General features: G+C 45.8%; 1 protein-coding gene across 4 annotated transcripts in view; it reads left to right on the forward strand.

Annotated features, from left to right (window-relative positions):
• Window positions 1–4,346: 4,346 nt before the first annotated feature.
• The window catches only part of letm1 (leucine zipper-EF-hand containing transmembrane protein 1), a 45,880-nt gene continuing 27,153 nt past the window's right edge, over window positions 4,347–23,073 (forward strand). For 3 of the 4 annotated variants that reach the window (XM_055865675.1, XM_055865678.1, XM_055865676.1), the window contains exons 1-3: window positions 4,347–4,619; window positions 9,806–9,863; window positions 13,550–14,072. In XM_055865675.1, the coding sequence (XP_055721650.1) occupies window positions 4,541–4,619; window positions 9,806–9,863; window positions 13,550–14,072 (660 nt within the window). In that variant the 5' untranslated portion in view covers window positions 4,347–4,540. The remainder of the gene's footprint in view (window positions 4,620–9,805; window positions 9,864–13,549; window positions 14,073–23,073) is intronic. The other variant, XM_055865677.1, reaches the window with a different exon arrangement.

The following is a 23,073-nucleotide window of genomic DNA, read 5'->3' on the forward strand; positions in this document are numbered from 1 at the left end:
GGCAGTTCGGGCAAAGGATTGTTACCTATAACCCTAACCCTAACCCTATAACCAGGATTGTTACCTATAACCCTAACCCTATAACCAGGATTGTTACCTATAACCCTAACCCTATAACCAGGATTGTTACCTATAACCCTAACCCTATAACCAGGATTGTTACCTATAACCCTAACCCTATAACCAGGATTGTTACCTATAACCCTAACCCTATAACCAGGATTGTTACCTATAACCCTAACCCTATAACCAGGATTGTTACCTATAACCCTAACCCTAACCCTATAACCAGGATTGTTACCTATAACCCTAACCATAACCCTATAACCAGGATTGTTACCTATAGCCCTAACCCTATAACCAGGATTGTTACCTATAACCCTAACCCTATAACCAGGATTGTTACCTATAACCCTAACCCTAACCCTATAACCAGGATTGTTACCTATAGCCCTAACCCTATAACCAGGATTGTTACCTATAACCCTAACCCTAACCCTATAACCAGGATTGTTACCTATAACCCTAACCCTATAACCAGGATTGTTACCTATAACCCTAACCCTATAACCAGGATTGTTACCTATAACCCTAACACTAACCCTATAACCAGGATTGTTACCTATAACCCTAACCCTATAACCAGGATTGTTACCTATAACCCTAACCCTAACCCTATAACCAGGATTGCCGTTGCATTACATTACATTTTTGTCAAGCAATTATTATTTTAGCAAACAATTATTGTTGATTCCTCCTATATTGTCTCCTAACATCCTTACCCCATTGCAACAGATGTGGGATACACACACACACACACACACACACACACACACACACACACACACACACACACACACACACACACACACACACACACACACACACACACACACACAGACACACACACACACACACACACACACTCAACCCCTTTCCACACAATCAACCATAAGCTCAGATGCTCAACGGTTGTTACATTCCAGAGCCAATCTCATCCCATTTATATCTAAATATAGTATAACCTACCAATCAATGTATATTTTTTATTTATTAAAGGGATATTTCGGGATGTCCTGATATATATATATATATATATATATATATATATATATATATATATATATATATATATATATATATATATATATATATATATATATATATATATATTCAGTACCAGTCAAAGGTTTGGACACACCTACTCATTCAAGGGTTTTTCTTATTTTTTAAAAACTATTTCTACATTGTAGAATAATAGTGAAGACATCAAAACTATGAAATAACACGTATGGAATCACATAGTAGACAAAAAAGTGTTAAACAAATTTAAATATATTTTATATTTGAGATTCTTCAAAGTAGCCACCCCAGCTAAGTTACTCATGCAAAGATTTAAAACACAATTATGTGTTTATCTCCAGTACTTTGCCCTGATTGTCAGTTATGTAGCTGCTCTACTGATACTCTCAGTGCGCCCTTGATTGTCAGTTATGTAGCTGCTCTACTGATAATCTCAGTGCGTCCTTGATTGTCAGTTATGTAGCTGCTCTACTGATAATCTCAGTGCGTCCATGATTGTCAGTTATGTAGCTCCTCTACTGATAATCTCAGTGCGTCCTTGATTGTCAGTTATGTAGCTGCTCTACTGATAATCTCAGTGCGTCCTTGATTGTCAGTTATGTAGCTGCTCTACTGATAATCTCAGTGCGTCCATGATTGTCAGTTATGTAGCTGCTCTACTGATAATCTCAGTGCGTCCTTGCTGGGATGACACAATCAGTCTACTACCGGAGAATATCAACACCAAACACATTGGTTCACCGGTCCACGGGAGCGGACAGTACACAGCATAACATAATGTTCTGAATAATGGCCCAGTCTACCTCGCTCCCTATTCCACTGAACCGCTTAGGCGTAACAAACACAAGTCCAACATTTATCATAAACTGTTAAACTACCTGTTCACTACCCTCCTGCTTGCCGGGGATGTGCAACCCAACCCTGGGTCTAACGTCACCGAGCCAGCCTCAACCCTGGGTCTAACATCACCGAGCCAGCCTCAACCCTGGGTCTAACATCACCGAGCCAGCCTCAACCCTGGGTCTAACATCACCGAGCCAGCCTCAACCCTGGGTCTAACATCACCGAGCCAGCCTCAACCCTGGGTCTAACATCACCGAGCCAGCCTCAACCCTGGGCCTAACATCACCGAGCCAGCCTCAACCCTGGGTCTAACATCACCGAGCCAGCCTCAACCCTGGGCCTAACGTCACCGAGGCAGCCTCAATCCTGGGTCTAACATCACCGAGCCAGCCTCAACCCTGGGCCTAACATCACCGAGCCATTCTCAACCCTGGGCCTAACATCACCGAGCCAGCCTCAACCCTGGGTCTAACATCACCGAGCCAGCCTCAACCCTGGGTCTTACATCACCGAGCCAGCCTCAACCCTGGGCCTAACATCACCGAGCCAGCCTCAACCCTGGGTCTAACATCACAGAGCCAGCCTCAAACCTGGGTCTAACATCACCGAGCCAGCCTCAACCCTGGGTCTAACATCACCGAGCCAGCCTCAAACCTGGGTCTAACATCACCGAGCCAGCCTCAACCCTGGGTCTAACATCACCGAGCCAGCCTCAACCCTGGGTCTAACATCACCGAGCCAGCCTCAACCCTGGGTCTAACATCACCGAGCCAGCCTCAACCCTGGGCCTAACGTCACCGAGCCAGCCTCAATCCTGGGTCTAACATCACCGAGCCAGCCTCAACCCTGGGCCTAACATCACCGAGCCAGCCTCAACCCTGGGCCTAACATCACCGAGCCAGCCTCAACCCTGGGCCTAACGTCACCGAGCCAGCCTCAATCCTGGGCCTAACATCACCGAGCCAGCCTCAACCCCTGGGTCTAACGTCACCGAGCCAGCCTCAACCCTGGGTCTAACGTCACCGAGCCAGCCTCAAGCCTGGGTCTAACATCACCGAGCCAGCCTCAACCCTGGGTCTAACATCACCGAGCCAGCCTCAACCCTGGGTCTAACATCACCGAGCCAGTGATACTCACTGGAGTGGAAAGCAGTGGATGGCCTCGTCCATTGACCGGTGAGTACTATGGTCCCATGGTTTCTCTCGACTCACCCGGCTCCGAGATGAAATTTGAACTCTTCAAACATACCCAAGTTGCTATACGTGATCCCTGACTCTGCTCCCAGAATGCAATCTGTTTTAATTAGTTCCCCGCATCCAGTGCAAGCGGAAGGGATAGTTAATTGCACTACCGAACTGCCCCTAATCAAAACGAAACACAGAAAATTGAACTTTTTTTCAATTTGTCAATTGCTCTGGAGTTATCTGAGACCCACGAGCCCAGCGGTCTACTAGGGGGGTAGTGGCATTCCAAAAAGTTCCAAATTCAACTTCTGACAGACTCCAACCTTGACTTCCTCTGCCTTTAAGAGGCATGGCTCCATAAAAACTCTCCATATACTGTTTGGATTGAGCCTGGCTAAAATGTTTTCAGGAGAGACAGGATTGAAGGAAGAGGGGGGGGGGGTGTGATGATTTACATTAAAGAACATATCCCATGTAAACAAATTGAGTGGTCATGTGATAATGAACTATAATGTATTGGCCTGAACGTTACACTGTCTCCCCAAATGTCTTTTACCCTCATTGGAATGTATAGACCACCTGGCACCAAAGTGTGTTTTTTGATCAGTTTAATAACATGCTTAGGGAATGTGATTTTGGGAAAGAGGTCATCTTAATGGGAGATTTTAACATTAATTATGAAGACAAGTCTTGTAGGAAAACCTGAAATGGATCACAAATATCCTTTAACTTACACAGCTAGTTAAAGGGCCAACCAGGGTGACTTGTTGCTCTAAAACACAGATTGATTTGGTGTTCAGTAATAAACCAGAGAGAGTGACTAAATCATTCAATATGGTTACTGGGCTATCTGATCATAATCTGACACTTATAGCCAGAAAGCTGTCTAAGAGCAGGTTTAACCTCTCTACTGTTAGAAAGCCTGATCAACTCAGAATACCTTTGAGTGAATTAAATTATTTTGAAAAACGTAATTAAGGGAATAAACTGGGAATGATCTCTTGTCCTATACAGACGTGGAAGCTGATAGTCAGGTTTTTCTATCCACAATCCAGACTAAAATAAATGGTTTCCTAAAGAAAATCCAATCCAAACCTGGCCAAAAGAGCACTAAGATCCAGAATATATTATGAGAATATATTCTGTTTTGTTTCAATACCCGGTACAGTAGGTGGCGGCGATTCACAAATAGGTGTAGCCTGCCATTAAACTTTAAAGAAGAAGAAGAAGAAGAAGAAGAAGGACGAAGACGGAAGCCAATATAATCCGCAGTTCATCCACCTCGCCGCACTCACCCACGGAGAAAGCAAGGACATGGGGCTAGTTCAGATAGTGACATATTGAAGTAGCTAGCAGCACGTTAGCGTTGGTTTTCCCATTAGTTTTAACCAGTTGGCTAACTAGCTAAACTCCGTTAGCAGTTGATCAGAATGGCGTTAATCCTGTTGACGCGGTCTCGCACTCCGTTGATGAAAACATCTCGGTCGTTAAAGAGCGACTTCCGCAAAGGTGAGAAGGATTCTTCATGTCGACTCTAACTCTAGATACGTGTAGAAGTCTTTTTATTGGAACTTATGTCTTGACTTGTATTTGGTGGTTTTGACATTGTAGGTAGACTGCCAATGCTGTTTAGCTGTGAATGTCATTGTTGGTTAATGATGATACCGTAGTTAAACTAGTGAGATTAGCTGGTTCAGATAGTTCAATAGCTAACGTTAGTCAAACCCTTGGCTTTGTAGAATGATACATGTTCATAGTTTAAGTGTTTTATGACCGTGTAGAGGTTAACGAGTTGTTTCACTGAGATAATGGTAACGTTAGCTAACTATACGGGCTATTTCTGTTAATAAGTTACTATAGTTAGCAGCTAACAGTAGCTCCGCCGCTAACGGTGTCCACCGGTTCCAGAAACGTGTGTTGTGGCGTGGTCCTGTCATGGACGTTCGGGCCTTTGTTGTTGATCAATTACACGGGGCTTTAAGCGGACAAAACGCCGCGGACAAAACGCAGAGGCGCCGCGACAACTTCTAGACGGATTCCAGCTCATCTATTAGCTATAACGTTAGCTAAGCGGTTCAACTTGGGCGTTTAGTGTTTCTGTTCTAGACGTTGTGATTACATTGTCAGGTCATCTAAGGCCACTGTCCGTGAGGCCTAGAAGACGTAGCTACAACTAACGTTAGTTGTCAAATCTCCCTATCGTCAGGCTCCCCGGTTGGTGTGGATGCGACTGTCGTTATTCGAATAAAGCTCTCTAGTCTAGCGCATCCACTTCCTATACAAACCATCGGGGTTCAGATCCTCGACAGCTTTTAGTCCATTAACATTCAAATGTATTTTGTCATGCTGTTATATCCATAAACATGTCATGTATGTATTTTGCGGTGAAATGTGGTCGGAAATGTGGTCGCTTCAGGCACCACACCTTGCGAATGTAGCGAATTCATGTAAGGGGAGGATACGTCATTCGAGGGCAGGCTGGTTCATAGGGATGGGTCCCTCCTCCTCCAGTCGACTCCTTAACCAGCCGCTCCAGTTCGCTATGGTGCCGTTTCCCTGGCCTGCCATGGTGCCGTTTCCCTGGCCTGCCATGGTGCCGTTTCCCTGGCCTGCTATGGTGCCGTTTCCCTGGCCTGCTATGGTGCCGTTTCCCTGGCCTGCTATGGTGCCGTTTCCCTGGCCTGCTATGGTGCCGTTTCCCTGGCCTGCTATGGTGCCGTTTCCCTGGCCTGCTATGGTGCCGTTTCCCTGGCCTGCTATGGTGCCGTTTCCCTGGCCTGCTATGGTGCCGTTTCCCTGGCCTGCTATGGTGCCGTTTCCCTGGCCTGCTATGGTGCCGTTTCCCTGGCCTGCTATGGTGCCGTTTCCCTGGCCTGCTATGGTGCCGTTTCCCTGGCCTGCCATGGTGCCGTTTCCCTGGCCTGCCATGGTGCCGTTTCCCTGGCCTGCCATGGTGCCGTTTCCCTGGCCTGCCATGGTGCCGTTTCCCTGGCCTGCCATGGTGCCGTTTCCCTGGCCTGCCATGGTGCCGTTTCCCTGGCCTGCCATGGGGCCGTTTCCCTGGCCTGCCATGGGGCCGTTTCCCTGGCCTGCTATGGGGCCGTTTCCCTGGCCTGCTATGGGGCCGTTTCCCTGGCCTGCTATGGGGCCGTTTCCCTGGCCTGCTATGGGGCCGTTTCCCTGGCCTGCTATGGTGCCGTTTCCCTGGCCTGCTATGGTGCCGTTTCCCTGGCCTGCTATGGTGCCGTTTCCCTGGCCTGCTAATGGTGCCGTTTCCCTGGCCTGCTATGGTGCCGTTTCCCTGGCCTGCTATGGTGCCGTTTCCCTGGCCTGCTATGGTGCCGTTTCCCTGGCCTGCTATGGTGCCGTTTCCCTGGCCTGCTATGGTGCCGTTTCCCTGGCCTGCTATGGTGCCGTTTCCCTGGCCTGCTATGGTGCCGTTTCCCTGGCCTGCTATGGTGCCGTTTCGCTGTCTATCTCACAGCACTGCCGTGCCGAGTCAGTCTGCGTAAAACAGGTCTATTTCAAATGATCCGCGTGTAATAACAAGTTAAACCTGGTATAAACCACCAGAGCAAAACATTGTGGCGGTCTGCGATGTTGTGAAGCATGGAGACCTGTTGTCAGGGAGTAGCAGGGACATGCCAGCAGTCTCCATTCTCTCAATTTCATCAACAATCAGTCCATTGATGCAGCGGGCGTTAGGTCTGTTCATGACACATGTACACACTGATTGGGCTGTTTATGGCATGACTTTCAACATTTATAGAGGGGTTTGTAGAGGGGTTTGTAGAGGGGTTTGTAGAGGGGTTTGTAGAGGGGTTTGTAGAGGGGGTTGTAGAGGGGGTTGTAGAGGGGTTTGTAGAGGGGTTTGTAGAGGTGTGGGTAGAGGTGTGGGTAGAGGTGTGGGTAGAGGTGTGGGTAGAGGTGTGGGTAGAGGTGTGGGTAGAGGTGTGGGTAGAGGTGTGGGTAGAGGTGTGGGTAGAGGTGTGGGTAGAGGTGTGGGTAGAGGTGTGGGTAGAGGTGTGGGTAGAGGTGTGGGTAGAGGTGTGGGTAGAGGTGTGGGTAGAGGTGTTTATAGAGGTGTGGGTAGAGGTGTGGGTGTTTTATATACAGTTGAAGTCGGAAGTTTACATACACCTTAGCCAAATACATTTAAACTACATTTTTCACAATTTCGGATATTTAATCCTAGTAAAAATCCCCTGTCGTAGGTCAGTTAGGATCACCACTTTATTTTAAGAATGTGAAATGTCAGAATAATGGTGGAGAGAATTATTTATTTCAACTTTAATTTTTTTCATCACTTTCCCAGTGGGTCAGATGTTTACATACACTCAATTAGTATTTAGTAGCATTGCCTTTTAAATTGTTTAACTTGGTTCAAACGTTTCGGGTAGCCTTCCACAAGCTTCCCACAATAAGTTGGGTGAATTTTGTCCCATTCCTCCTGACAGGGCTGATGTAACTGAGTCAGGTTTGTAGGCCTCCTTGCTCACACAAGCTTTTTCAGTTCTGCCACAAATGTTCTATACGATTGAGATCAGGGCTTTGTGATGGCCACTCCAATACCTTGACTTTGTTGTCATTAAGCCATTTTGCCACAACTTTGGAAGTATGCTTGGGTTCATTGTCCATTTGGAAGACCCATTTGCGACCAAGCTTTAACTTCCTGACTGATGTCTTGAGATGTTGTTTCAATATATCCACATAATTTTCCATCCTCATGATGCCATCTATTTTGTGAAGTGCACCAGTCCCTCCTGCAGCAAAGTACCCCCACAACATGATGCTGCCACCCCGTGCTTCACGGTTGGGATGGTGTTCTTCAGCTTGCAAGCCTCCCCCTTTTCCCTCCAAACATAACGATGGTCATTATGGCCAAACAGTTGTATTTTTGTTTCATCAGACCAGAGGACATTTCTCCAAAAAGTACAATCTTTGTCCCCATGTGCAGTTGCAAACCGTAGTCTGGCTTTTTTATGGCGGTTTTGGAGCAGTGGCTTCTTCCTTGCTGAGCGGCCTTTCAGGTTATGTCGATATAGGACTCGTTTTACTGTGGATATAGATACTTTTGTACCTGTTTCCTCCAGCATCTTCACAAGGTCCTTTGCTGTTGTTCTGGGATTGATTTGCACTTTTCACACCAAAATACGTTCATCTCTAGGAGACAGAACGCGTCTCCTTCCTGAGCGGTATGATGGCTGCGTGGTCCCATGGTGTTTAAACTTGCGTACTATTGTTTGTACGGATGAACGTGGTACCTTCAGGCGTTTGGAAATTGCTCCCAAGGATGAACCAGACTTGTGGAGGTCTACACTTTATTTCTGAGGTCTTGGCTGATTTCTTTTGATTTTCCCATGATGTCAAGCAAAGAGGCACTGAATTTGAAGGTAGGCCTTGAAATACATCCACAGGTACACCGCCAATTGACTCAAATGATGTCCATTAGCCTATCAGAAGCTTCTAAAGCCATGACATCATTTTCTGGAATTTTCCAAGCTGTTTAAAGACACAGTCAACTTAGTGTATGTAAACTTCTGACCCACTGGAATTGTGATACAGTGAATTATAAGTGAAATAAACTGTCTGTAAACATTTGTTGGAAAAATGACTTGTGTCATGCACAAAGTAGATGTCCTTACCGACTTGACAAAACTATAGTTTTTTAACAAGAAATTTTTGGAGTGGTTGAAAAATGAGTTTTAATTTTTCCAAATGTAATTAATTAAATTTTTACTTCAACAGTATTTAACATGAGATCCTCTCTACGCTTTACAGGAATGTGGTTCTGAATATAAACCGCAACACCGCCCCATTGGCATTTCTGTCTTCGGTAGACGTTATAACTATGTATTGTTACCACTGTATCATCAAGGTGCTAACAGTGTAACTCTGATTCATAGGCTCATGATTACTGCATCTAATAGCTGTAGGATCAAGAGGTATTCAGGGCAATTAGGGGGACAAATAAAGTTATTTACATTGTGTCTGCCAACACCCATGGGATAATGTACATTTGATGCAGCTTTATGACAACTCAGCGACACAATGGTAGGGATTAACTGAGCTGGGCTTGATAAGTCAGTCTCAACGCAGCCTTGAAATGCGTTGAGGCCAGGAGCCCAGATGATTTGGATGGACTCCTTCCTGTAGAGCATCATCTGTTTCCAGAAGGTGTGGAAGTTATCTATAAAAGTCGTTCCAACGGAGCTACGGTAATCTTTTGGCCAGGTGTGTAATGCCAGTAACCTGCTGAATTTTTCACACCCGCGGCCCAACGATGGTACCGGACCTGAAATGATTGGCCGCTTTTTTGGAATCTTTCAGTGCTAGTTCTTTAAAATAATTTCCCTGAAGTTCTGAGCTCTGATGTCGTTTGACCCCACATGGCCTACCCACAGTTCCCGGCGTCTGTCACAGAACGGTCGGAAGCAGCTTTGTAGTGTCCTGTACTCGTGCTCCCGACTAGCACAGGGCTCTTACAACAGAGCTGCTGATGAAGACAACGTGTGCAATGGCTGAGGAGGTCCGGCTGAGGAGGTCCGGCTGAGGAGGTCCGGCTGTTCTTTTGCCTTGAGTGGTTTTGCAAACTCCTCGAGGACCGGATGGCATACTGGCAACTGACTGTCATGTACTTTCCTATCGCAGCCTGCCTTATAGGTCAATATATCTGTTTCTCTCTGTGTTTTCAGGGAAGCTTCAAGATGGCTCCTGTTTCAGCTGTACATCTCTCAGACTCTCCAGTCAAAGGTAGTTTCTAACTGATACTGTCAATGAGTGTGGTGTGGGTATTGTTTTTGGGGTATTTTATTAGGATCCCCAGTAGCAGCAGCTACTCAGCCTTGGGGTTCATATGAAACATGAGAATACAGAACATTTTAATAGACAAGAACAGTTCAAGGTCAGAACTAAATCAATGAAAAATATGTTTTCCAGAAGGCACACAGCCTACATACACACAAACTATTTAGGTCAAATAGGGGAGAGGCGTTGTGTCGTATATCTGGGGTCTTTAAAACCAGGTTTGTTGTTCATTTTATGAGATGGAACAGAGATCCATGCAATAATGGCTCTGTATAATGTTGATCAATACCTGGAACGAGTAAATTCATAAATTCATCAAGTGCAGCATCTGGATGCTCCTCATTAATCACTTCAGACCAACAAATATTTTTAACATCCGCCACGTAAAAGTCACAATCTGTTTGTATGATCTCTTATACACTATTTTAGGGCCAGCTGTTGGAACTGTGGCTTTCCTGGATATAGCCACTATATTGTGATCACTGCATCCAATGGGTACAGACAGCTTTAGAACAAAGCTCTACAGTATTAGTAAAGATGTGATCAATACATGTGGATGATCCTGTTCCTGTCGTGTTTGTAAAACACCCTGATAGGTTGATTAATAACCTGAACCAGATTACAGCCACCGGATACAGTAAGAAGCTTCCTCTTGAGAGGACAATTTGATAAAAAACAGTCAATATTCAGGTCCCCAAGAAAGTAGACCTCTCTGTTTACATCACATACACTGTCAAGCATTTCACACATATTATTTAGATACTGGCTTCTCTAAGCATTACAGGGATATGGCTCTGAATATATACAGTAACACCTCCCCCATAAGCATTACAGGGATATAGCTCTGAATATATACAGCAACACCCCCCCCCCCCCCCCCCCCATAAACATTACAGGGATATGGCTCTGAATATATACAGCAACACCTCCCCCATAAGCATTACAGGGATATGGCTCTGAATATATACAGCAACACCTCCCCCCCCCCCCCCCCCCCCCCCCCCCCATAAGCATTACAGGGATATGGCTCTGAATATATACAGCAACACCTCCCCCATAAGCATTACAGGGATATGAATATATACAGTAACACCTCCCCCATAAACATTACAGGGATATGGCTCTGAATATATACAGTAACACCTCCCCCATAAGCATTACAGGGATATGGCTCTGAATATATACAGTAACACCTCCCCCATAAGCATTACAGAGATATGGCTCTGAATATATACAGCAACACCTCCCCCATAAACATTACAGGGATATGGCTCTGAATATATACAGCAACACCTCCCCCATAAGCATTACAGGGATATGGCTCTGAATATATACAGTAACACCTCCCCCATAAGCATTACAGGGATATGAATATATACAGCAACACCTCCCCCATAAGCATTACAGGGATATGGCTCTGAATATATACAGCAACACCTCCCCCATAAGCATTACAGGGATATGGCTCTGAATATATACAGCAACACCTCCCCCATAAGCATTACAGGGATATGGCTCTGAATATATACAGCAACACCTCCCCCATAAGCATTACAGGGATATGGCTCTGAATATATACAGTAACACCTCCCCCATAAGCATTACAGGGATATGGCTCTGAATATATACAGCAACACCTCCCCCATAAGCATTACAGGGATATGGCTCTGAATATATACAGCAACACCTCCCCCCATAAGCATTACAGGGATATGGCTCTGAATATATACAGCAACACCTCCCCCATAAGCATTACAGGGATATGGCTCTGAATATATACAGTAACACCTCCCCCATAAGCATTACAGGGATATGAATATATACAGCAACACCTCCCCCATAAGCATTACAGGGATATGGCTCTGAATATATACAGTAACACCTCCCCCATAAGCATTACAGGGATATGGCTCTGAATATATACAGTAACACCTCCCCCATAAGCATTACAGGGATATGAATATATACAGCAACACCTCCCCCATAAGCATTACAGGGATATGGCTCTGAATATATACAGTAACACCTCCCCCATAAGCATTACAGGGATATGGCTCTGAATATATACAGTAACACCTCCCCCATAAGCATTACAGGGATATGGCTCTGAATATATACAGCAACACCTCCCCCATAAGCATTACAGGGATATGGCTCTGAATATATACAGCAACACCCCCCCCATAAGCATTACAGGGATATGGCTCTGAATATATACAGTAACACCTCCCCCATAAGCATTACAGGGATATGGCTCTGAATATATACAGCAACACCTCCCCCATAAGCATTACAGGGATATGGCTCTGAATATATACAGTAACACCTCCCCCATAAGCATTACAGGGATATGGCTCTGAATATATACAGCAACACCTCCCCCATAAGCATTACAGGGATATGGCTCTGAATATATACAGTAACACCCCCCCCCCCCCATAAGCATTACAGGGATATGGCTCTGAATATATACAGTAACACCTCCCCCATAAACATTACAGGGACATGGCTCTGAATATATACAGTAACACCTCCCCCATAAGCATTACAGGGATATGGCTCTGAATATATACAGTAACACCCCCCCCCCCCCCCCCCCCCATAAACATTACAGGGATATGGCTCTGAATATATACAGTAACACCTCCCCCATAAGCATTACAGGGATATGAATATATACAGCAACACCTCCCCCATAAGCATTACAGGGATATGGCTCTGAATATATACAGTAACACCTCCCCCATAAGCATTACAGGGATATGGCTCTGAATATATACAGTAACACCTCCCCCATAAGCATTACAGGGATATGGCTCTGAATATATACAGTAACACCCCCCCCCCCCCCATAAACATTCCTGTCTCTTCTATAGATGTTATATCCTTGCATTGCTACTGATGTATCATCAAATGAATTATCTAGTTGAGTCTCAGAAATGGTTAATATATGAATGTTATCTGATGTTAACAAGCTATTGATTTCCTGAACCTTATTTCTAAGGCTCCATATATTATTATGGGATGTTTCCAGCCCTTTCCTGAGTAGCTGATCAGAGATGGACATAACACTGAAAAGAGCAGAAACAGCAAGATAAAAACATATATACATTCAGCAGTCCATTAATCAGTTGGTGTGTGTGTGTGTGTGTGTGTGTGTGTGTGCTGCGGGGTTGAAGCCATGAACTCATAGGCTTGGCTCTCTCATCCCTTCCAGGCTTCTGGGAGGGAGGGGGGACAATGAGCCTGTCATAGTGGATGTAAGCTATGTCCCCTCGAGCTCTGGCAGATTTCATTCCTGGCTCAGTGCTAGAGGCGTCACTACAGACCCTGGTTCGATTCCAGGCTGTATCTCAACCTGCCATGATTGGGAGTCCCATAGGGCGACCCACAATTGGCCCAGCGTCGTCTGGGTTTGACTGGTGTTTTTGTTGTTGTTCATGTTGAGTGTGCTGTTCATATTTAATGTTTAGGGGGTAGATGGCCTTTAATAACCCTACCACCCCTTCCCTAATTAGAGTAAACTATTGAACAACCACACGTAGGCTTCTACATACTATATACGTTTTAAGGGCACAGTATTTTTTACAGTAGTTATATGATGTTGTTATTGAGAGTCTCTGTGTTTTCAGTAGACTGGATGGTGATAGGCTGGTGGTCCGAGGTGGGAGCTTGGCTCCGCCCTCCTTCCTAGGCCCCTCGCTGCATACGGCATCAGACAGCTACAGGGTTCCAGGCCACGCCACAGACCACACCCCTTCTATGAGGCTGTACTCTGCTGTAGTGGAAGGCTCCTCCTCTCTGTACCACCTGGGTGGTGGGTACCCACAGTGGACGGGATCCTGGCGAGGGAGGGGGAACGTGGTCGGGGTACGGTGGATCCACACCTCCAGATGTCTCCGTGACGACTCTAAAGTAGAGAAGTCTCTCCGCTCTCTGAAGGATAAGAACAAGAAGCTAGAAGAGGGCGGACCGGTTTACAGTCCGACAGTAGACCATACCATAGTCAGGAGAACTATAGGACAACGTGTTCTGGACGAGGTTAAACACTACTACCATGGCTTCCGACTGCTGTGGATCGACACGACCATCGCTGGACGCATGCTGTGGCAGGTCCTCAACGGGCACCCCCTGTCCCGACGGGAGAGGAGACAGGTGAGGAGATCAGGGATCCTATGTAACCTTTTATTTATTTTATTAACCCATCCACCACCCCCTTTTCTGCTACATATACAGCGCCTTTGGAAAATATTCAGACCCTTTGACTTCCCCACATTTTGTCAGGTAACAGCCTTATTCTAAAATGGATTCAATTGCATTTTTTCCTCCTCAATCTACACACAATACCCCCCCCCCCCCCCCTCCAAAAAAAAACAGTTTTTTATAAATATTTGCTAATTTATTAAAAATAAGAAACATATCACATTATCACATGTATTCAGACCCTTTAACCAGTACTTTGTTGAAGCACCTTTGGCAGCATTTACAACCTTGAGTCTTCTTGGGTATGACTCTACAAGCTTGGCACACCTGTATTTGGGGAGTTTCTCCCATTTCTTCTCTGCAGATCCTCTCAAGCTCCGTCAGGTTAGATGGGGAGCGTCGCTGCACAGCTATTTTCAGGTCTATCCAGAGATGTTCGATCGGGTTCAAATTCGGGCTCTGGCTTGGCCATTCAAGGACATTCAGAGACTTGTCCCGAAGCCACTACTGCGTTGTCTTGGCTGTGTGCTTCGGGTCGTTGTCCTGTTGGAAGGTGAACCTTCGCCCCAGTCTGAGGTCCTGAGCGATCTGGAGCAGGTTTTCATCAAGGATCTCTTTGTACTTTGTTCTGTTCATCTTTGCATTGATCCTGACTAGTCTCCCAGTCCCTGCCCCCGACAAACATCCCCACAGCATGCTGCCACTACCATGCTTCACCGTAGGGATGGTTCCAGGTTTCTCTGGTCTGGTTTCATCAGACCAGAGAATGTTGTTTCTCATGGTCAGTGTCTTTAGGTGCCTTTTGGCAAACTCCAAGCGGGCTGTTTGTGCCTTTTACTGAGGAGTGGCTTCTGTCTGGCCCCTTTATCATAAAGGCCTGATTGGTGGAGTGGTGTAGAGATGGTTGTCCTTCTGGAAGGTTCTCCCATCTCCACAGAGGAACTCTAGAGCTCTGTCAGAGTGACCATCAGGTTCTTGGTCACCTCACTGACCAAGGCATTTCTTCCCCGATTGCTCAGTTTGTCCGGGCGGCCAAGTCTAGAAAGAGTCTTTGTGGTTCCAAACTTCTTCCATTTAAGAATGACGGAGGCCACTGTGTTCTTGGGGACCTTCAATGCTGCAGAAATGTTTTGGTACTCTTCCCCAGATCTGTGCCTCGACACAATCCTGTCTCGGAGCTCTATGCCTTTGACCTCATGGCTTGGTTTTTGTTCTGACCTGCACTGTCAACTGTGGGACCTTATATAGACAGGTGTGTGCCTTTCCAAATCATGTCCAATCCATTGAATTTACCACAGGTGGACTCCAATCAAGTTGTAGAAACATCTCAAGGATGATCAATGGAAACAGGATGCACCTGAGCTCAGTTTGAGTCTTTTGCGATCAAAGGGTCTGAATACTTATGTAAATAAGATATTTTTATTTTTTATACATTTTGCAAAAATGGCAACCTCTTTTCGTCTTGTCATTATGGGGTATTGTGTGTTGATTGCTAAGGATAATTTTTTATTTAATCCATTTTATATTAAGGCTGTAATGTAACAAAGTGGAAAATGTCAAGAGGTCTGAATACTTTCCATAGGCACTGTACATACATGGTACTTTTATATACAGCAATCACATAATAATACATTACCAAACAAGCTCTTTAATCCCACCCCTCAGCCACTCTCAGCCCATCCCACCTATCACCATAGACCTCAGCTCTTAATCCCGCCTCTCAGCCCATCCCACCTATCACCATAGACCTCAGCTCTTAATCCCACCCCTCAGCCTCTCAGCCCATCCCACCTATCACCATAGACCTCAGCTCTTAATCCCGCCTCTCAGCCCATCCCACCTATCACCATAGACCTCAGCTCTTAATCCCGCCCCTCAGCCTCTCAGCCCATCCCACCTATCACCATAGACCTCAGCTCTTAATCCCGCCCCTCAGCCTCTCAGCCCATCCCACCTATCACCATAGACCTCAGCTCTTAATCCCGCCCCTCAGCCTCTCAGCCCATCCCACCTATCACCATAGACCTCAGCTCTTAATCCCACCTCTCAGCCCATCCCACCTATCACCATATACCTCAGCTCTTAATCCAGCCTCTCAGCCCATCCCACCTATCACCATAGACCTCAACTCTTAATCCCGCCCCTCAGCCTCTCAGCCCATCCCACCTATCACCATAGACCTCAGCTCTTAATCCCACCCCTCAGCCCATCCCACCTATCACCATAGACCTCAACTCTTAATCCCGCCCCTCAGCCTCTTAGCCCATCCCACCTATCACCATAGACCTCAGCTCTTAATCCCGCCCCTCAGCCTCTTAGCCCATCCCACCTATCACCATAGACCTCAGCTCTTAATCCCACCTCTCAGCCCATCCTACCTATCACCATAGGCCTCAGCTCTTAATCCCGCCCCTCAGCCTCTCAGCCCATCCCACCTATCACCATAGACCTCAGCTCTTAATCCAGCCTCTCAGCCCATCCCACCTATCACCGTACACCACCTTCGTTTGGTTTCCCTGTACCATATGTTTAAATGCTGTGATGTTTTACATACACTTTGAACCGTTCTCATCGTATAGTATCCAGAGATTGTGAGCTAAAGATGAAAACCATTCAGACAAATATTATTACTTATTGACTACGGCTTTTCAAATCGCCCAACACTGCTAGTTGTAAGGTTAATTTTAAGTGAATGTCGCGATTTTCTTTTTTTTTAACCATTCCTGAACCTGTGACCAGAAACAAGCTAAGGCCAATACCCCCTATGTCTGTTCGCAGCAACATCTACAGAGCTGAGATCGTTGCCCCATATACAGTGCCAGTCAAAAGTTGACACACCAACTCATTCATTTTTCCTGTTTTCTACGTTGTAGAATAATAGTGAAATCGTCAAAACTATAAAATTACACATATGGAATCATGTAGTAACCAAAAAAGTGTTAATCAAATCAAAATATATTTGAGATTCTTAAAAGTAGCCACCCTTTGCCTTGATTACAGCTTTGCACACTCTTGGCGTTCTCTCAACCAGCTTCATGAGGTAGTTACCACCTGGAATGCATTTCAATGTGCCTTGTTCATTTGTGGAATTTCTTTCCTTTATGCGTTTGAGCCCATCAGTTGTGTTGTGACAAGGTAGGGTTGGTATACAGAAGATAGTCCTGTTTGGTAAAAGACCAAGTCCATATTATGGCTAGAACAGCTCAAATAAGCAAAGAGAAATGACAGTCTATCATTACTTTAAGACATGAAGGTCAGTCAATCTGGAAAATTTCAAGAACTTTGAACGTTTCTTCAAGTGCCGTCGCCAAAACCATCAAGTGCTAGGATGAAACTGTCTCTCATGAGGACCGCCACAGGAATGTAAGACCTGGAGTTACCTCTGCTGCAGAGGACAAGTTCATGAGAGTTACCAGCCTCAGAAATCAGCAACTAACTGCATCTCAGATTTGAAATTGATTGTGGGAAGTTCATTTATATTTTTGGAGATATGAATACCAAAGATGTCTACTTCACCATCTGCCCAGCTTATTGGTAGTAGTGTAAACGCTGTATTTTTTTAACGATCCATTACGTAATATGGTACACTAGTCATAATTAGGTTTTTAGCCCAGAGAGGCTAGAAACGTGATCAAGATCTTCAGACTGTGCAGGGATCCAGATTGCGTGACTTAAGAAAAAAACGTGGGTCATCGGCATACATCGACCCTCGTTTTTATCCTCTGGATGTTCTTGTTGGATCTCATTTTAATAGCTAACATTTCAATGGCCATAATAAATAGATATGGAGACAATAGACAGCCTTGTTTTACTTTTTTCTTAAAAGCAACATTTCTGAGAAGTAACCATTATTTACTATTTTACACCTGGGGTTGCTGTCCATAAACCCATTGTATAAGAGACTTTAATTTCAGTGAATAACTAAATAAGCTCAGGGCTGTCAAAGTGAATTCCTTGTAGGCCCAGTGTCTGCAAGTATTTGCTCCTCTCTTGTATTTGATTCATTAATGGTCATTGATTAGTTACTATCCCTCACCTGGTTGTCGGGCCTAATTGATTAGTTACTATCCCTCACCTGGTTGGTCCTAATTGATTAGTTACTATCCCTCACCTGGTTGTCGGTCCTAATTGATTAGTTACTATCCCTCACCTGGTCTTCGGTCCTAATTGATTAGTTACTATCCCTCACCTGGTCGTCGGTCCTAATTGATTAGTTACTATCCCTCACCTGGTCGTCGGTCCTAATTGATTAGTTACTATCCCTCACCTGGTCGTCGGTCCTAATTGATTAGTTACTATCCTTCACCTGGTCGTCGGTCCTAATTGATTAGTTACTATCCCTCACCTGGTCGTCGGTCCTAATTGACTAGTTACTATCCCTCACCTGGTCGTCGGTCCTAATTTATTAGTTACTATCCCTCACCTGGTCGTCGGTCCTAATTGATTAGTTACTATCCCTCACCTGGTCGTCGGTCCTAATTGATTAGTTACTATCCCTCACCTGGTCGTCGGTCCTAATTGATTAGTTACTATCCCTCACCTGGTCGTCGGTCCTAATTGATTAGTTACTATCCCTCACCTGGTCGTCGGTCCTAATTGATTAGTTACTATCCCTCACCTGGTCGTCGGTCCTAATTGATTAGTTACTATCCCTCACCTGGTCGTCGGTCCTAATTGATTAGTTACCATCCCTCACCTGGTCGTCGGTCCTAATTGATTAGTTACCATCCCTCACCTGGTCGTCGGTCCTAATTGATTAGTTACCATCCCTCACCTGGTCGTCGGTCCTAATTGATTAGTTACTATTCCTCACCTGGTCGTCGGTCCTAATTCATTAGTTACTATCCCTCACCTGGTCGTCGGTCCTAATTGATTAGTTACTATCCCTCACCTGGTCGTCGGTCCTAATTGATTAGTTACTATCCCTCACCTGGTTGTCTGTCCTAATTGGACACTAATTGAAATGACATAATAAAACCAGCAAAACATTGACGTATACACGGACACGGTGACTGAGTTCATCAGGAAGTGTATAGGAGTTGTTGTACCCACCGTGACTATTAAAACCTTCCCTAACCAGAAACCATGGATAGATGGCAGCATTCACGCAAAACTAAAAGCGTGAACCACCGCATTTAACCACGGAAAGATGACTGGTAATATGGTTGAATACAAACTGCGTAGTTTCTTCCCTCGAAGGCAATCAAACAGGCCAAACGTCAGGACAGAGACAAAGTGGAGTCGCAATTCAATGGCTCAGACACGAGACGTATGTGGCAGGGTCTACAGGCAATCACAGACTAGAAAGGAAAACCAGCCACATCGCGGACACCGACTTCTTGCATCCGGACAAGCTAAACACCTTTGCCCACTTTGAGGCTAACACCGTGCCACCGACACGGCCAAGAACTGTGGGCTCTCGTTTTCCGTGGCCGATGTGAGTAAGACATTTAAGCGTGTTAAGGCTGCCGGCCCAGACTGCATCCCTAGCCACGTCCTCAGAGCATGCCTAGACCAGCTGGCTGGAGTGTTTACGGACATATTCAATCTCTCCCTATCCCATTCTGTTGTCCCCGCTTGCTTCAAGATGTCCACCAATGTTCCTATACCCAAGAAAGAAAAGGTAACTGAACTAAATGACTATCGCCCAGTAGCACTCACTTCTTTCATCATGAAGTGCATTGAGAAGCTGGTTATGGATCATATCACCTACACCCTAGACCCACTTCAATTTGCTTACTGCCCCAATAGATCCACAGACGATGCAATCGGAATCGCACTGCACACTGCCCTATCCCATCTGGACAAGATGAATACCTATGTAAGAATAGTGTTACAGCTCAGCCTTCAACACCATAGTACCCTCCAAGCTCATCATTAAGCTCAGAGCACTGGGTCTCAACCCCGCCCTGTGCAACTGGGTCCTGGAATTCCTGACGTGCCGCCCCCAGGTGGTGAAGGTAGGAAACAACACCACTATGCTGATCCTCAATACTGGGGCCCCACAAGGGTGCGTGCTCAGCCCCCTGCACGCCTCCAACTCAATCATCAAGTTTGCAGATGACACAACAGTAGTAGGCTGGATTTTACCAACAATTACGAGATATTCTACAGGGAGGAGGTGAAGGCCCTGGTGTAGTGGTTTCAGGAAAAATAACCTCTCCCTCAATGTCAACAAAATGAAGGAGCTGGTTGTGGGCTTCCGGAGACAGCGGAGGGGCACGCCCCTATCCACATCTAAGGGACAGTAGTGGAGAAGGTGGAAAGCTTCAAGTTCATCTGCGTACACATCACTGACGATCTGAAATGGTCCACCCACACAGACAGTGTGGTGAAGGAGGCGCAACAGCATCTCTTCAACCTCAGGAGGCTGAAGAAATTCGGCTTGGCCCTGAAGCCCCTCGCATACCTTTTACAGAAGCACATTTGAGAGCATCCTGTCGGGCTGTTTCACCACCTGGTATGGCAACTGCACCGCCCGCAACCGCAGGGCTCTCCAAGGGTGGTGTGGTCTGCCCAACGCATCACCAGGAGCACACTGCCTGCCCTCCTGGACACCTGCACCACCCGATGTCACAGGAAGGCCATAAAGATCATCAAGGACAACAACCACCCGAGCCACGGCCTGTTCACCCCGCTATCATCCAGAAGGCGAGATCAGTACAGGTGCATCAAAGCTGGGACTGAGACAGAAGCTGTTTTTCAATCTCAAGACGGCCATCACTAGCCGGCTACCACCCGGTTATTCAACCCTGCATCTTAGAGGCTGCTCCTCTATATACATAGACATGGAATAATGGATCACTAGTCACTTTAATAATGTTTATATACTACTTTACTCATGTCATATGTATATACTGTATTCTACTAAATTTTTAGTCAATGCCAGGCCTCCCGGGTGGCGCAGTGGTTTGCGCCCCCAGAGTCTCTGGGTTCGCGCCCAGGCTCTGTCGCAGCCGGCCGCGACCGGGAGGTCTGTGGGGCGACGCACAATTGGCCTAGCGTCGTCCGGGTTAGGGAGGGTTTGGCCGGTAGGGATATCCTTGTCTCATCGCGCTCCAGCGACTCCTGTGGCGGGCCGGGCGCAGTGCGCGCTAACCGAGGGGGGCCAGGTACACGGTGTTTCCTCCGACACATTGGTGCGGCTGGCTTCCGGGTTGGAGGCGCGCTGTGTTAAGAAGCAGTGGTTGCTTCGGAGGACGCATGGCTTTCGACCTTCGTCTCTCCCGAGCCCGTACGGGAGTTGTAGCGATGAGACAAGCTAGTAATTACTAGCGATTGGATACCACGAAAATTGGGGAGAAAAGGGGATAAAATTATTTAAAAAAATAAAAAAAGTTTGTCAATTCCCCTCCAACATTGCTCGTCCTAATATTTATATATTTCTTAATTCCATTCTTCTACTTTTAGATTTGTGTATATTGTTTTGAATTGTTAGATACTACTGCACTGTTGGAGCTAGGAACACAAGCATTTTGCTACACTCGCAATAACATCTGCTAAATATGTGTATGTGACCAATAACATCTGCTAAATATGTGTATGTGACCAATAACATCTGCTAAATATGTGTATGTGACCAATAACATCTGCTAAATATGTGTATGTGACCAATAACATCTGCTAAATATGTGTATGTGACCAATAACATCTGCTAAATATGTGTATGTGACCATTAACATCTGCTAAATATGTGTATGTGACCAATAACATTTGATTTGATGCAGTCAATCTCTGAAGTTTGTGCCAGGAGAGATTGACATGCATGTCATGACATTTGTGAACATCGAAGTGCAATAATTAGACGTTGCTCTGTTCTGGACCAGTTGACTTATGTCCTTCTTTGTGGCACCTAACCACACAACTGGTCAGTAGTCCAGCTGAGACAACTAGGGCCTGTAGGACATGCCTGGTTGGCTGATATGTCAAAGCTGAGCAACACCTCATCATGGACAGACCTCTTCCCATTTTAGCAACCATTGAGTCTATATGTTTTGACCATGAAGGGAGGTGGAGAGGAGGTGGGAGGGAGGTGCAGAGGAGGTGGGAGAGGAGATGAATATTGTCCTGATGTACTGGACTGTAGTCTGGCTGCTCTGTTGACTGGTATTGTGACTGAACTCTGGTTCTGTTGCCTGATATTGTCCTGATGTAGCCTAATGGACTGTATTCTGGCCTGATATAATGGACTGTACTCTGGCCTGATATACTGGACTGTACTCTGGCCTGATATACTGGACTGTACTCTGGACTGATATAATGGACTGTACTCTGGCCTGATATACTGGACTGTACTCTGGACTGATATAATGGACTGTACTCTGGCCTGATATACTGGACTGTATTCTGGCCTGATATACTGGACTGTACTCTGGCCTGATATACTGGACTGTACTCTGGCCTGTACTCTGGCCTGATATACTGGACTGTACTCTGGCCTGATATAATGGACTGTACTCTGGCCTGATATAATGGACTGTACTCTGGCCTGATATAATGGACTGTACTCTGGCCTGATATACTGGACTGTACTCTGGCCTGATATACTGGACTGTACTCTGGCCTGTACTCTGGCCTGATATACTGGACTGTACTCTGGCCTGATATACTGGACTGTACTCTGGCCTGATATAATGGGCTGTACTCTGGCCTGATATACTGGACTGTACTCTGGCCTGATATAATGGACTGTACTCTGGCCTGATATACTGGACTCTACTCTGGCCTGATATAATGGACTGTACTCTGGCCTGATATAATGGACTGTACTCTGGCCTGATATAATGGACTGTACTCTGGCCTGATATAATGGACTGTACTCTGGCCTGATATAATGGACTGTACTCTGGCCTGATATACTGGACTGTACTCTGGCCTGTACTCTGGCCTGATATAATGGACTGTACTCTGGCCTGATATACTGGACTGTACTCTGGCCTGATATACTGGACTG

The sequence above is a fragment of the Salvelinus fontinalis genome, chromosome 16, assembly GCF_029448725.1.
Source record: "Salvelinus fontinalis isolate EN_2023a chromosome 16, ASM2944872v1, whole genome shotgun sequence".
Taxonomy (NCBI): Eukaryota; Metazoa; Chordata; class Actinopteri; order Salmoniformes; family Salmonidae; genus Salvelinus; species Salvelinus fontinalis.